General features: G+C 41.6%; 1 protein-coding gene across 4 annotated transcripts in view; it reads left to right on the top strand.

Moving 5' to 3' along the window:
• Positions 1–16,498, top strand: part of Wdhd1 (WD repeat and HMG-box DNA binding protein 1) — a 48,448-nt gene that overhangs the window by 15,048 nt on the left and 16,902 nt on the right. For all 4 annotated transcript variants that reach the window (XM_010632535.2, XM_010632536.3, XM_010632534.3 and 1 more), the window contains 6 exons: positions 3,128–3,335; positions 6,520–6,698; positions 8,719–8,903; positions 11,897–12,138; positions 14,088–14,225; positions 15,756–15,912. In XM_010632535.2, the coding sequence (XP_010630837.1) occupies positions 3,128–3,335; positions 6,520–6,698; positions 8,719–8,903; positions 11,897–12,138; positions 14,088–14,225; positions 15,756–15,912 (1,109 nt within the window). The remainder of the gene's footprint in view (positions 1–3,127; positions 3,336–6,519; positions 6,699–8,718; positions 8,904–11,896; positions 12,139–14,087; positions 14,226–15,755; positions 15,913–16,498) is intronic.

Here is a 16,498-nt window from a genome sequence, read left to right as displayed (position 1 = left end):
TTTTTTTTTTTTTTTTTTTTAGTAAATGTACTTTACTAGAGCATTTCCTTCTTAGGATAACTTTCCAAGGAACGTCCTCTGTAAAATTCTGTGTTCGTATACTGGTATTTTTAGGATTATTAGATAAATGTTTTACAGCTACAATTTAAGAGTTAATACATGTAGCAGGTTCCAGTTTGGTCTCTATGCTTTCTGCTCAGAATTTGCCTTAACTCTTAAGCATACCCCGCACACCTCTTCTGCTTCGTCACAGAGCTTACTCCAGTGATGTAGTAAGTCATGTTGTTTATATGTCCTTGCTTGTTCATCATTCATGCTGTTTGATTTTTGTACCTTTTTCTGTTCCAAGTTGTGCTTTAGACTCTCCACTAAAGTTTGCATAGTATGCATTTATTTCTGCTGTACTCTTCCGGAAACCTCACTAAGCCATGAAGCCCCCATGCACTAACAAAAAAATTTAAACGCAAATTAAACTCTGTGAAGAGTAACACTGACAGTTGAAGTCATGGTAGAACAGAATTTTGGAGTCTAGAAAGTAAAACGAATGGTTGGAAATTAGCTTCTCACAAAAGTGGATCCTCAGACCTCAGTGGGGGAAGCGGAGGTACAACTCAGTTTTCCTGACTGAACACCCAGACTTGGAACCTGACAGCATTGGGCTTGTAAGGGGGAGGCCGACAGCATCAGGGTTGACTTGATGAGCAGGTAGACAGCTCCAGGCTCGGTATCCAAGTGCAAACTTGGCTGATGCTGCCCCAGCCCCACATGCATTTTGGCTGGATGATGGCAATTTGTTTTCTGGAAAAAGTGAGGCAGGGAAGGTCTTTGAGTACAGTTGAATTGTACTGAGTGAAGGGGTAGGGAATACTGTACTGATAATGTAAGATTACCTGAAAATGTAGATTCCCAGCTCACTGGGAGAATCATCTTTAGGACTCCGTCAGAAGAAAAGACTAAAGAGAGAAGAGACTCAACTCCAGGGAAAACAAATTGTAGAAGAAAGCAAAAGTGACCACATATATACCACATCTGTAAGACAAGGGGGAATAAAAAAAAAAAAGATAAGGGAGAATGGCATCTGCAAGTAGGGTTACTGTGAAGACGAAATGAATTACAAGACAGTCTGGCACAATAAAGGTGGGCTGTCACAGTTTTTACTCAGACGTGAATAGTACTTACCCGATCTTAATGCCCTAAATGCTCTGTGTCCATTGAACCCACCTGAGGATGTATTGATATCGGGAGGATGGGGGTGGAGCAGGTATAAAAGGGCACAGATCATCCATCCTCCACAGAAGGGAGTCAGTAGGACCTACCACACAGACTGTGGTCCAAAATGAAGAACATTCTAGAGTATTTTGTTTGTGAGTAGGAAGGAGAATAGCCAAGAAACCAAACAGCTGGAAAACTTGGGGGCTGTGCAGAAGACTTCTCATTTTTATAATGAAATGTGCGAAAGGAATATATATGCATAACACTGATAAGAACAGACGTAAATTAAGTAATTTTTTAGTTCAGGGCCTCTTCTGAAATTAACTTTTCTGTCCTTTTGGCTTTTATTCTTTATAGTACTTATTTCTGTCTTCACTAATGTACAGTAAAATCCCTATTTTCCAGTAAGAAAATCCCAAAAAAGATTTTGGCCAACTTTAGGCTGTAGTGTTACAGAAGTAAAGTAACAAAAGTTTACTCCATCTCTGGGGATCGATGACACCTAATGGCAGTGCCCTGATCAATCCAGTACTGGGCTACAACTCCCCCTTACATAGGGATTTACAGCCTTGATCTTATCCAAGTGGTTACCTTGCATTTTCACAGTTCACATTGCTGATACAAAACGTGGTGGCAGTTACTGCCCAGATGTTGCACTTCTTTGGTAGGGGAGGTTACCTTTAAAATTCATTTAGTTATCTATTCTAGCCCAGGGGAAGGGGGTAGCATTTGGTGGGCAAAGCTAACAATCATTTTTCTTTTACAGAACTTTTGAGAGAGACTAGATGTCTCTGGTGCTGGTTAATTCTGAACTAAACAGAGCAAAGGGCAGAAGTTATCTTGCATTGTGACATTTCCTAGGTTTTTGCTATTAAAGTGCTCTCTATCAGTAGGACTATAGCTGGAATGGTTGAACTATCTTACAGCATTTAATATATTTAATTATTCATTAAATCATGTTTACATGATTTAGAACTTTTTTGTATTACTATTTTATTAAACATTAGTTTTCCACAATTCAGTCATGTTTACCTCCATTTTAAAGGTCTGTGATAGAATTTTTTTTTTTTTTTTTTGGTATCAGAGATCGAACTCAGGCCCTTGTGCTCCTGAGGCAGGTGGCGGCACCACTGAGCTAAATCCCATCTGTGATAGAATTCTTTTAATTCATCATTGGTGTTCCCATTAGCATTTTGTATTGCCAAACCATTACTCTCCCTTGGCCTGACAATGGTGCATTGTGGGCTGGCCTGTGGGAGTCACGCATTGTTCACAGTGACACCAACTCTTGCAGTGATTAACGCTCCTATTCCTAACAAGTAGTGAGTCAGTCTGTGTTCAGTTTCCTTGTCCTCTTTTTTTTTGTATTGGTTCAACAACCTTGTTTTTCTAAGCATTCAAAAAACCTCTAGCATTCAGCAATATTGTGTAGAGCAAATCTGTTACCTAGCAGTGTCAAAGCATAAGAGAGTGTTTTATAAAGTGAGAGGCTTCACACCACACTGACTTTATTAGTAACACCCAGCGACTTCTGTGCTGGAGAATGACTTGGGCAAACTCCTGCCTTACATTTTGGCGTACACCGTAAATTCACTTCCCTGTCTGCCCCCAACTACAAAGCATTTAAAATAAGGACTGGATTGTATTACATACGTAGCAATACAGTCTTCATGGATACATTTGCTAATTACACTTCTCTCTCAGGCATTTGCCTATTTGACAGAACTTACTAATGCATATTAAAGGTGGCCTTTGGGCTGGGGATGTAGGTGAGGGGTAGAATGCTTGCTTCCTATGCATGAGGCCCTGAATTCAGTCCCCACCACTGAACAATTAAAAAAAGTTTGCTTTTCAAGTAATTAAGTTTCTCCAGGACACTTACTTATACTTTCAAAGTGTTAATTTTTTATTCAAGGTATCTGGTGGTGTGGAAAAGGATTATGATGACCTTTTTGATGGAGATGATACCAGTGATGCAGGTGACTTTCTCAGTGACAAGGCAACTGAGATCCCCTCTTCTTCGAAAGGGATCATAAATGATGAAGACGATGATGACCTCATGGTGGCTTCCGGTCATCCTAGACCACGAAGTCACATCCTAGAAGATGATGAAAATTCAGTAGGTATGAATTTGGCTTTGTGCACATGATAATCCACCTTGCTGGTTAATATTTTCAACTTTGTTAAAGTTAAAGGCATTATTCCATTTGTAAAATGTAGCTAAAGGAATACCAGGGGAGTAAATAACATTAAAGCCTTATGTTGAAAAGGAAAGATTTGAGCCAGGCATACTGGCACACGCCTGTAATCTCAACACTTAGAAGACAGAGGCAGGAAGATCACCATGAGTTCGGGGCTAGCCTGGGATACGTAGCAAGACCCTACCTTAAGAAAAAGTAAGTTTAATATTGTATAATCTTTCTGCTTTAGTGAACTAGAAAAAGAAATTAAACTCCAAACCATATTAAGGCAGGCAGAAAATAAAAAAGGAACAAAATTCAATAAAAAATCAACAAAAGAGAAACTAAAATCATTGAAACCAAAAGCTACTTCCTTGAAAGGATCAATGAAAGGAATAAATCTCTGTCATGATTGATAAAAGCCAAACTATTAATATCGATTGTGTAGATGGCTGTCTGATACAGCAGCACATGAGGGAGCATTTCAGTGACCTTAGCTCAAGTTGAAATGTGTTTTAAGCATAAAATGCAACCAAATAAGATTTTGAAGATAGCATAAAAAAGTTGTAAACCAGCCAGGGGTGGTGGTGCATGCCTGTAATCCCAGCACTCTGGAGGCTGAGGCAGTAGGATCGTTGTGAGTTCGAGACCAGCCTGGGCTACATAATGAGTTCCAGGTCAGTCTCAACTACACAGTGAAACCCTGTCTCCAAAAAAAAGTTGTAAACCATCACAGTCAATTTTTTATATTGAGTACATGTTGAAAAGATAACACTATAAATGCAGTATATTATTTTTAACTTTTAAAAGTCGACCACTAGAAAGTTTGTTACTCATATTTTCGGGAGTCAGCCCTGCCACTGATATCAAAAGGATAAGGGGGGCTGGGTGCGGTGTCGCACACCTGTAATCCCAGCACTCCGGAGGCTGAGTGAGGCAGGATAATCATTGTGAGTTTGAGACCAGCCTGGGCTACATGGTGAGTTCCAGGTCAGTCTCAACTACGTAGTGAGACCCTACCCTGTCTCAAGAAACCAAAGAAAAAAAAAGGAAATAGGAACATCTTTGTGCCCATAAATTCAAAAGAGTAGATGAAATGGGCAAACTTTTTCAAAGATGCAAGTTTGCCAAATTCATTCCAAAAGAAAGATATAGCCTTAATAATATTGTATCTATTAAAGAAATTGAGATTATAATTTGTTGTTGTTGTTTTTTTTGTTTTGTTTTGTTTTTTGGTACTGGGGATTGAACTCAGGCCCTTGTGCTTGAGAGGCAGGCAGTGGAACCACTGAGCCAAACCCTTGGCCCTTGAGATTATAATTTGAAACCTTCAAATAAAGTACCTGTTGTAACTACTTACATGCAAAATAACACATTTGACCATTAGCAAATAAAATATCCGTGTACAGTGGCGAATCATCCTGTGTTTAAATCACATATTTCTAGAACAGCAGTCTTTAAATATTTGAGTTATAGGCGCCCTTTACTCTAGAAGAGCCTCCAAAGAACGTCTGTTTTTGTGGAGTAGCATCTAATTTTATTTACTATATTAGAAATTAAAAATGGAGAAATTTTAAACATACTTTAAAAATTACAGTGGAAACATGGAAACCTGAGTGGTTTTTTTGGTGCTGGTGGTTGTTTTCACCAGGAATGGAACTCAGGACCGTGTGGTTGCCGGGCAGGCACGGTGCTCCTGAGCTACATCCCCAGCCCAACCTGAGTGCTTTTAACAGCAAACAAAAAGTAGTTAGAGCAGCATTGTCTTTGTAATTTCTGCCACAGGACACCAGCATTGTCTCCTTTTCTTGATTAAATCTGTTGCCTTATAACAGTTTTGCTTGAGGTATACTAAGAAAATTCCAAATGTGCAATTTGTGAAGGGATAAGTATTTAAATAACTTGTTGAGAGAGTTGTGGAAATCCTTTGATACTTCACGAAAACTTGGCAAATGGTCATGTCTCCCTCCCTCCCTCCCTCCGTCCTTTCCCTTCCCTTCTCTCCTTACCTTTCCCTCTTCCACTTCACCTCACTGCTCTCCTTTCTTCTTTCCCTGTCTCTGTGACTCCTCTCCTCTCCTCCCCTCCCACTGAGGGTCAAACCCGGGGGCTTGCACATGCTAGGCAAATACTCTGCTACTGAGCTACATCCACAGCCCTCTATCTTTTGAGACAGGGTGTTAAGTCGCCAGGCTGGCCTCGTACTTGCAATCTTCCTGCCTCAGCATCTTAGTGGCTGGTGGTATAGGCGTGTGCCACCATGCCTGGCTAACAGCATTTTCCTAAAGATTACTGGACTAGTATTGTGGAATCTGAGACCTCAGTGAACTTTTTAACTATTACATTGAAACCCGTTGGTCTGATTTGAACTTGGAATGGATTTTAGTTTCTCTTTCTTGACTTTTACCATGCATTGGAAATTGGAAAGTAATGTTTCCCTGAGGGTTGCAGCCTTCCTCACATTCACGTATTTTATTACCCCATAGAAGTTATATCTGTTAGTTTTGTCACTAACCTCCCTATACTTTTAAATGTTAGAATGTTGTCAGGCTCGTGAGAGCAAATACAAATTTTCCAGTATTCTAATTTTTGCTTGAAAGCTCAAATTTTATCACTGGCAACAAATCCTTTCAGTTATCAAGTGACAGGCTCACTTCATTCCTGCCAAGAAAATGTTTGCCCCCTATGCAAGTCTGCAGTGACCAAGGCGGCTGGCATTCGGTGAGAAAGTGGTGTCATTTGGCTCGAAGTACAGCTGTCGGCTCCTCTCACAGACGACCGTCTTCTCTTACACACACTGCTTGCTTTCACTTGGCAGCAAGTCCTGTGCGGGGTGCAGGATCAGTGCTGACTAGAATTAATATTCACAGCGGAAGTGAGTGGTGTTCAGAGTGCAGGGACTGCTGATCCGGGCTGGTGATGCCCCTCGGGTCCACATTGAGCATTAGCAGCTGTACCAGCAGCACAGCCCAGCATCCCTGCCTCTCCACACAGCCACAGGCAGGAGCGCAGCCATCACCGCTGTCCCCGGGACGGTGGAGGGCTTGTTTGAGTCCACTGACGCTTTTCTTTGCCCAGATCACTGTGATTATAGTTCTCTTACGGATGGCTCTTCTTTGCATTGCAGACATTACAGTGCTGAAATCTGGTCTGCTCAAAGAGGAGGAGGAGGAAGGGGCAGGCAGCCTGCACCGTCTCCCGCTGGTGCCGTCTCAGAGGCCGCTGTATGAAGGACCCAGACCCACTCCAAGGCAGAAGCCCTTCCAACCAGGGTCCACGCCCTCACACCTCACCCACAGGTTCATGGTGAGTCCTGGGTCTGCACCCCACTGTCTGCACAGTGCGCCAGCATCTCTTTTCACTCTGGTTTATTACATTGGATAAAAAGTATTTTTTAAAACCCTAATTAAATGGGTTGCTCCATTTTGTTTAATTATAATTTTGGGTTGATTTAACTCATAGTTTTAATATTTTTTGTTTTTACTTTTGTTTTGTTTTTTTTTTTTTGGTACCGGGGATTAAACTCACGTCCTTGCACTTGCAAAGCAGGCGCCAGAACCACTGAGCTAAATCCCCAGCTGTTTGTGTGTGTGTTTGTTTTGTTTTTGTTTTTTTTTTGGTACTGGGGATTGAACTCAGGTTCTTGCACTTGGAAATCAGGCGCCAGAACCACTGAGCTAAATCCCCAGCTCAGTTTTTTTTTTGTTTGTTTGGTTTCTTTTGAGATAGGGTCTCACTGTGTAATTGAGACTGACCTGGAACTCACTATGTAGTCCAGGCTGGTCTCGAACTCATAGTGATCCTCCTGCCTCAGCCTCCCAAGTGCTGGGATTACAGGCGTGAGCCACCATGCCCGGCCACCAGCTCAATATTATTATTGAAAATCAATTAAATAAAATTCTGCTAGGCAGAATGACATAACCTAAATAAATGACTGTCTTACAGGTGTACTCCCAAACCTTACTTCTCACAGTAGATTTGTTTTTAAATACAACATTACACAGACTCCAGAATACTAGTTAGAAGATGTTTATTAGCAAGCAGCTCTGCGTATAATGTCTGAGGAGGCGAGAGATAAGGATTGTGGGTGGGAAAAAATTGCCTTTCAGCCCACTTCCCTGGAATGTATGTTTCACAGGACAGAGTTTTCTGGGTTTTGTTTTTGTGCTTGTGGTGCTGGGGATCAAACCCAGGGCCTCGTGTGTTTTAGACAGGTGCTCTATCACCGAGCTGTCTTTCCAGGCCTTTATTATTAGTTTTTATTTTGTTTTTTAAACTGAAAGCTTAGCATTTAGAACAGGATATGGCATTAAAGGCATTAAATATGTATTTCTTGAATCAATAATTACTTGTTTTCCTTATATTTGAGAATTTTAAAGTTTTAAGATTTTCTATTTGTTGATTTTTGAGGATTTTTATTCTAAGGATTTACCTGGCTTTTTTTTTTTTTTTTTTTAATACAGACCTGGCATATTGTATATAATATTAATAAAACTGTTACCATCAGTAACCATCCAGTAATATATATTAATTTTTGTGTTTATTACTAATTTTACTAGTGATTTTTATTAATGTATTATGTATAATTATACAAGTACATTGTGTGTAATATGTTATATACATATACATTATACAAATATGTATTTTACTATATGTCTTGTAGTTCACATTACAACGTAAGTATAACTAGGATCTAGTGTGAACCTGTTGTGTACATCAGTAGAATAAAGTTTTGCAAATGGTATTAATTTGTGTTGCTTTAAAACATGTGTATTGGAGCAACTCACTTTTGAATTCTCCCTTCCTGTCCAGAGTAGCTTTTTTTTTTTTTTTTTGGTACTAGGGATCGAACTTGGGACCTTGTACTTGCAAGGAAGGCTGTGGAACCACTGAGCTACATCCCTGGTCCCAGAGTAGCTTTCTGCCATCTCTTTTCCTACTTCCCCATCTTCAAACATATTGTCTGCTTAAAAACACACACACATTTATCCTATAATGTAAACTAGTTAGTTGGAATAGAAAAGTATCTGATGTCATTTGTATCTCTGGAATGTTTCTTTTGAGGCATTTAATGGTTTGGTTTTCAGAAGTCACTTGTAAAGTACTTTTTTAATGACAGTCGTGTAATTTACTTTGAAATACTTAACGCTTCAGTTGCTAATAAATAAGCATATGTATACCTTAGGTCTGATATTGCTCCCTCTATCTAAAAGTATTCAGCTACATGCGATACAGAAACTTCCCTAACTTAAACCTTGGTGCAGCTGGAATTACAGTCTTGTTAACTTCTTTTTCTGACTTGGTGTTTCATCTTCCATATTTGCAGGTGTGGAACTCTGTTGGGATCATCCGCTGCTATAACGATGAGCAAGACCAGGCTGTAGATGTGGAGTTCCACGACTCCTCTGTGCACCACGCAACACACCTGTCCAACGCCTTGAATTACACGGTGGCGGATCTTTCCAACGAAGCTATCTTGTTGGCGTGCGAGAGCACCGATGACCTAGCAAGGTGAACTCAGGGTCATTAGAAAAAACTGGACACTGTTAAGCTGCTGGGTAGAATTGTTGAATTAACAACAAAAGTTAATAAAGTAGAGTGATGGCTTTTTTGTGGTGTGAAATTGCAGGAAAAGGCACTTGGTACCAGGAACAGCACATGTGTCCTGCAGAGCATGTTTGTTCTTGCTCTGCTTGTCCTTCATTACCTGCTCTTAACTACAAACTGAAATGGCATGGCCTAATTTATAATGCACAGGAGATGGGACTATGTTTTACATTGTGTTACTACTGTTAAAGAGTAATACACATTCATTGAAAAGAAAATACAAAATTTCTAGATGGTGAAAGTTCCTTCCAAGACTCTACTCTCATATATAATAACCACAACTAACACTTGATGTGTATCTTTCTAGGTACCTTTCTGTATGAAGTTTTCCTTTTTTTAAATTTCATTTTTGGTTTTTTGAGTCATGGTCTCACTAAGTAGTCCAGGCTAGCCTCCAGCTCACGGCAATCCCCCTGCCTCAGTCTCCTGAGTGCTGGGACTATGTGTACCACCATGTACTGTGAAGTTCTCTTTTCTTTAATTTTAATTTTTGGGTTTTTTTGAAACAGGGTCTTTCTATTCATTTCAGCCTGGCCTTAAATTTGCTGTGATCCTACTCCTTCAGCCTCCTGAGTGTTGAGATCACAGGCATGTGCCACCACGCCTGGCTCTGAAGTTTCCTTTTGAAAATTTACTATGTTGAGGCATAATTTATATACAAAATAAAATTACGTGCTATATATAGTCTTGGTACATAGATAAATGTGTATATACCCAGGTAATCACTACTGCCATCAAAATATTAATTTTTTAAAATCTCTCCAAAATGTTCTTTCATATCCCTTTATAGTAAATTCAGTTCCAACCTTGGTAAGTTGTTGTTCCGGTTTTTTGTCTTTATAGGTTAGATTTGAAACCTCTCTTTCAAAGCGCGTGGTATTTTCTTCTTGATTACTGGGGATTAAACCTAAGCCTTCACGTATGTGAGGCAGGCACTCTACCACTGAGTTTCATCCTCAGCACAAAAGGAAGTCTGTTTTCTTTGTTTTGTTTGAAGACAAAGTCTCACTGTTTAACCCAGGGTGGTCCCAAACTTGTGATCCTTCTGCCTCAGCCTTCCAGAGTCCTGGGATTACAAGTGTGTGCTACCATATCCCACCCCAAAAAGAAATTTGAGGCAAGAAGACCTCGCCAAATTTGCATCAGCAGTTTGTTCTTTTTCTCTTTTTTTTTTGGTACCGGCGATCGAACTCGGATCCTTGCGCTTGCCAGGCAGGCGGCGGCGGCACCACTGAGCTAAATCCCTGGCCCAGCAGTTTGTTCTTACTTCATATATTTTGGGCTTCTTTACATGCTTTAGTAGCTAGTTAAGTAGACAGGTAGATAGAAGTTGAGATAAAATCATGATGGAAAAGCCTTCATGTAGAATATATGTGTTTTGTTTTTGTTTCTTTAAGAAAAATATTTTCACTTATTTATAGCCAGAGTACCCTCTCTTGATCTTTTTTCTTGATGAGCTTGATTACTTTTTTTTTTTGGTACCGGGGATTGAACTCGGGTCCTTGTGCTTGCAAGGCAGGCCACCAAATCGCTGAGCTAAATCCCTGGCCCGAACTTGATTATTTTTAATGTCTCCTTCATAACTTGAAATCAAAATCCTTCTGATGAGATACATTTGCTCCTCACTGCTCAAAGTGCAGCCTCTAAACCAGAGTTGTGAGTCATCTGGGAATTTGTTGGAAATGCAGATTCGGCCCCCTCCTCAGATTTCCATACCAGAATCTGAAGTTTACCAGGCTCCTCAGTGGCTGACGCATGTTCAGGACTGAGAACCAGTGTGTGGGTCATTTGAGCATGTGTATTGGTTTCCTAATTTATATGGTTACCATTCAGTACTTCATTCATGATTGAGTTGACTCCGTTTATTAGAATAAACTAGGGGTGAGCTTGCACAAAGTCCTGCTTTCAGTCACCAGCACCACAAAGAATCAGTCAGTGACTGTCAACTCAGTATCTCTGACTCAGAATACCTTGCATAGTGAGAATGTAGTTAGAAATTCTCTTTCCTCTGATATTTCACAGCCCTGTAAAATGCTACCTTTAAAAGTTACTGTTCAGAGGGCAAGGATGTGGCTCAGTGGCGCTGCGCCTGCCTGGCAAGCACTAGGTCCTGAGTTCAATCCCCAGTACCAAAAGAAAAAAGTTACTGTTCAGAAAACTGCTGCTGCCTCTGCTTCCAAAGACTTACAGTATCTGCATTCTGAAGCTTATAGAGTTTGTATTTAATAAGAATTTGCATTTATCTTTGTGCGCATGAAGGAAAAATACTGGAAACCCCGAATTTGTAGCAGTGGTTGGTAATCTTGCCAATGGTGTTACATACGATTTTGGTTGCTGTTCCTCCATGTTAATTTTTCAGTGAAAGAATTGTTGCTTACGACTGGGGATTTAGCTCAGTGGCACAGCACCTGCCTGGCAAGCGTGAAGGTCCTGAGTTTGATCCCTGGTACCCCCCCCAAAAGAAAGAATTTCTTAACATTTTGGTGCCTCCTCTTTTTTAAAAATCATAGTTGTGGTTTTGTGTGCATTTACAGTGTAGAATCACTTAACAGTTTTTAGCTTACCTTTTTTCACTTCATATTTTGTTGTGAGCATTTTTCTTTCTCATTCAGTAACCTTCAAAAATGTGGGTTAGGGCTAGGGATTTATCTCAGTGGTTCCGCTGCCTGCCTTGTAAGCGCAAGGACCTCAGTTCGATCCCTGGTACCAAAAACAAAACAAAACAATGTGGCTTATTGGTTTTAATAGATTCACTGTAAGGGTATTTTATAATTACCTTCCTAAAGCAACTGAACGGATGGTACACAATAGGGAGATACTGTTTGACTTTGTTACTGGCAACTTCCATGGGTACAGAAACCACGTGTAAGAGTTGGGTTTTCTGTCTTGATTCGCAGCAAGCTTCACTGCCTGCACTTCAGTTCCTGGGACTCCAGCAAGGAGTGGATGGCGGACATGCCGCAGAGCGAGGATGTCGAAGCCGTCTGCCTCGGACAGGGCTGGGCTGCAGCCGCCACCAGTGCCCTGCTCCTGCGGTTATTCTCCATCGGCGGTGTTCAGAAAGAGATCTTCAGCCTGCCGGGGCCCGTGGTATCATTGGCAGGACACAGAGAGCAGCTTTTCATCGTTTATCACAGAGGTTGGGTTTTTTTCCAGTCTTTTATAGTTTGCCATGATGTGGAATAATATGGAATTTACCTGATTTGTTGTTGATCTGGAACTATATTCCTGTACATGGTTTTGCATTTATTTAGTATTTGCATCAGCGTGATATTTAAAGGTAGAGATTTTGTTGTATTTACCAATAGCAGTGCCAGTGGGAATTTCCTAGTTACAAAAGAATTGCGCTGTAGAGGGATCACAAGGTAGAGTCTGCTTCATTGCTTCCATCTCTTAAGTCTTTCAAGAAGCACACTGAAGGACTAGCAGAGTTTGTTCCTCGGAAATGAATTAACCCCTCTTGTGCAGGGCTGGGACAACTTTATGTGTGACTCTTCAAAAGCTGCTGCATTTTCCTCACCTGCTGTTCTATCTTCAGTCCCCACCGCTGCACTAAGCCTCGTCTTGTCAGGGTTACAGAAGATCTCTTCACTTTCTTTGTTTTTGTTTTTCTTTCCATTTGCATTGGAAATGCTTTATTCTCTTGATTTCTGTGCCATTCTTCTCCAAAGTTCTTTCTCACTGACGACTCCTCTCACCTCTTCTGCTGGTCCCTCCCTCGGTGCTGCCTTGAGCTGGAGTTGGCTTTCTTGTCTGGTACGGTCTCAGGTTCAAGATCTTCCACTTTCCACAGCTTAGCCACAGTAAAAACTAGCTTCTACGATGCCACTGTGTATATATCTGCAAGTGCGACAGAACAAAAGTCTCAGGGACAGTGTTAACTCTCTAATTTTATTTTTCTGTAATACTTTAAATTGCTCTTGTGACTCAGACCCAAACATGCAAGTTGGAGAAGCTGCTCTGGGCGGTTTATCTGAAACCACGGCCTTGGGAACATCCCTGTGTCCCCGACTTTGCATTCCATGTCCTCAGCAACTCCCTTGCGTGTCCCCAGACTCTTACACCAGGTGGCTCACTTGACATTCTGAGCAGGCCTCTCAAACTGAAACACTCTGCAGCCGTCTCTTCCTTTCCTCCACCCACAGCCTGACCCAGTCCGCGTGGCGTTGTTTAGACCATGGTAGCCTTCTGGTCAGTCTTTTGGCTGGTTCTTGCCTTTAGCAGTGCATTCTTCACAGAGCAGCCAGATGAAGTCTTTTAGGCCCTCGCTCTCTTCCCAGCTCTTCCGGACTTCCCTTCACTTGTGGGGTAACAGACAAACTCAGCACAGCTGGCCAGGCGATCACTGACCTCGTGTGATCTGTGGTCAGGCTCTTAGCCTCGTCCTGCCGCCTTCTCTGTCATTCCCGTCTCCTGGCCCTGCTGGACACTTCATGTTCTTTGGGCACTCAGCTCGTCCCTGTCTGCCAACCTTTCCTGGCTTTCCATTTGGCCGCTGTGGTCTTCCTTGCTTTGCTGGCCCCAACTTGCAGTTCCTACCTCAGTTCCAGTTATATTTTCTGTAGATTACTCTGGTCTAAAGTAACCATTCTCTCTGGCACTCTGTATCACATTGAATTTTTTTTCTCCCGGATACCAAGGATCAAACTTGGGTCCTTGCGCTTGCAAGGCAAGCAGTGACACCACTGAGCTAAATCCCTGGCCCTATTAATTGAATTCTTTGGTAGCTTTTTTTTCCTGTTTCTGTTTCTATTTCTTGATGTGTCTGTCTTCTGCCTGTCCATGAATATCCTGCAGACGATAACCGCTATCCCTGTTGCCCCTTTGCCTAAAGCAGTGCCTGTACCTGGAAGTTCTCTGTAAATATTTCCCGAGTGAAGGAATGACCACTTAGGACCAGTCTGTATAAACAGTCCGTGTAGCTATCATTCTGCTTCTCATCCCAGTGTGGGGCCTCGTGTGGCTCAGCCTTGGAAACAGTGCCAGTTCACATTAGAATTCATCACACAGTCACCTCCGAAAATAATGTGGGTGGCAGTATCACTCAATAACCTTTGCCGCCTGACTTACATTTCCACTTTCTGATAGGTACAGGATTCTATGGAGACCAATGTCTTGGAGTTCAGCTGTTAGAGCTGGGGAAAAAGAAGAGGCAGATTTTGTGTGGTGATCCTCTTCCCCTAACAAGGAGATCCTACCTTACGTGGATTGGATTTTCAGCTGAAGGCAAGATCAATTTATTTGTTTAAAGATAACTTTCAAGAGGAAAATCATTTCATTGTTTTAGTCGTAATATCTTTAAAGATACATTGCCTGTATTTTACATTTAAATTTCTGTATTTTAATGTTGGCAGAACTGGAAAGTGCAATTGTTAGGCAAAGTAGCCATCATTTTATGTGCAAGATCTCTTAAGAATTTTGACTGGGAAACTTCCAAAGAGGAAGCTATATTTTTCTTAGCTACATTTATTGGATAGATAGCAAAGAGGAGATGTAAATTGATGGTAAGTTGTATCTTTTTCTGTGAATTTTGCTTAAAGATTAGGAATTTTTTGACACTGCACTGTCTGATACAGTTAACTCCAAGTAGCTGTTCAGCACTTGAAATGTGGCTAATCTGAATTAAGATGTGAATATAAAATACTGTCTGCATTTCAAAGACTTAGTGTGAGAAAAGGAATAGTAAAGAACTCAATTCTTTTATGCCGATTACATGTTAAATGGTAATGTTTTAGATATACTGGATTAAATACATTATTGATAAAAACTAGCTTTCCTTTTTCATTGTTAAAGTAGCCCTGTGGATAAAAAATTACATTTGTGGCTCATGCAGTGTTCTGTGCCCATTTATGGTGGCTCATGACACAGTTTGAAGGATAGGAAGACCTTGCCTTAGAGCACCATTAGCCCTCTCTCGGGGGCTTCAGTATTTTTTGCTACTAGGGGTTTATGCCCCTCATTTGTATTGTTGAAAACCTGTTTATTGTGAAAGTATTGGCCATTTCTGGATTGGTTTCCTGTTGGCATGTGATCATTTGTGCTTAACTAATGATGATTCCCATTTATATAGCTTTTCTTTCCCATGAACCAATCAGATGCAGTCCCTGGGAAGCTGATGTTTGCAGAGTGGGCAGGGTGATTAGACAGCTTGCCAGGTGCATTTGCAGAGTAAGTGGGAGACAGTGACCCCTGCCTATTTTCTGAGAACTGCTCACCTGCTCTGAGGACAGACAAGTGATGAAGTCATCAAAGAAAAGAGGGAGAAATCAGTAATGACATTTTTCTTTATATCACCATGTTGTATTAGTTTCTGGTGTTCTATCAGGTCTCTGAAGAGGAGCCTTCATGTATATTTTGTTTCTTGAAATTGGCTTAAAAGTAGCTATACTCCAGCAGGTGGCACAGTGTTCACCAGAACTGCTTTTCTCTTTATTTGGCAAATTTTAGTCTTACCATGTAGTTTTCTTCCATTATCTCAGACTCTGTGCAGTTAATAAAGTCTTACAGAAAGTAGTCTTGGATTATTTGCCTTTTCTTTTGATTGGTTTGGTTTGGTTTTAAGGTTGTTTTGTTTTGTTTTGTTTTTGGTACCTGGGATTGAACTGAGGACCTTGTGCTTGTGAGGTAGGCGCAGTGCCACTAAGCTAAATCCCCAGCCCTTTTTTTTTTTGCTTTTGAAATGAACATCGAGCTTTGGGTGTATAATCTTGAGTCATGGGCTGTTTCTCCAAGTGGTTTCTTCTTTTTGTTGTCCAGGAACGCCCTGCTACGTGGACTCTGAAGGCTGTGTTCGGATGCTTAACCGAGGGCTGGGCAACACTTGGACGCCTGTGTGTGACACCAGGGAGCACTGCAAGGGGAAATCCGACCACTGCTGGGTGGTGGGAATCCACGAAAACCCCCAGCAGCTCAGGTGGGCAGCTACAAACTGGATAAAGTGGACTGTGTCCCAGAAGGGATCTTGAATTTCCTCGGAGGAGGCTTAGTGAGCCCGAGTGAGGAACTTGCTTTCCGTTGTCACTAAAACAGGAATGTTTGCATTTGCTTTGAAGTTTTCAGCCAACTGCTTTAACTTGGTGAACAAAATAGAGATGACGTTTATCCACGTGACTTTAGCACCCCTGCAGCCAGATAGGGAAAGGGTTCTAGTTAAACAGTCTTTAAACACCGGGAGTGCCTGGTGTCCAGTCTGTGAGTGACCTCACGAACTGCTGCCCCAAACGGTTGCTCAGCAGCCCCGCAGGGGTAACGGAGTGGTGGCCGCTGTCCCTTGGGGTCCATCCTGAGCCCGCCACCCCTCAGCCTTTCTCTTCACTTCCTCTATATGACACAGTGAGGTGCTAAAGGTGGAGTAGCTCACCCGAGGCCCCAAACCTGCATTTTCTGTATTAAAATACCAGTGGGAGTGGAGGGAACAAGTCTGTCTGCAGAGAAGGAAGTCTTATGCCCCACACGTGCCGGACACTGAGCAGTGCTAGGGAACCCGCTCATGAGAGCTG

Source organism: Fukomys damarensis, unplaced genomic scaffold, assembly GCF_012274545.1.
Source record: "Fukomys damarensis isolate Sample0158 unplaced genomic scaffold, DMR_v1.0_HiC HiC_scaffold_17, whole genome shotgun sequence".
Lineage (NCBI taxonomy): Eukaryota > Metazoa > Chordata > Mammalia > Rodentia > Bathyergidae > Fukomys > Fukomys damarensis.
Note: the sequence above shows the minus strand (reverse complement) of the source record. Positions and strands in the feature narration are given on the sequence as shown.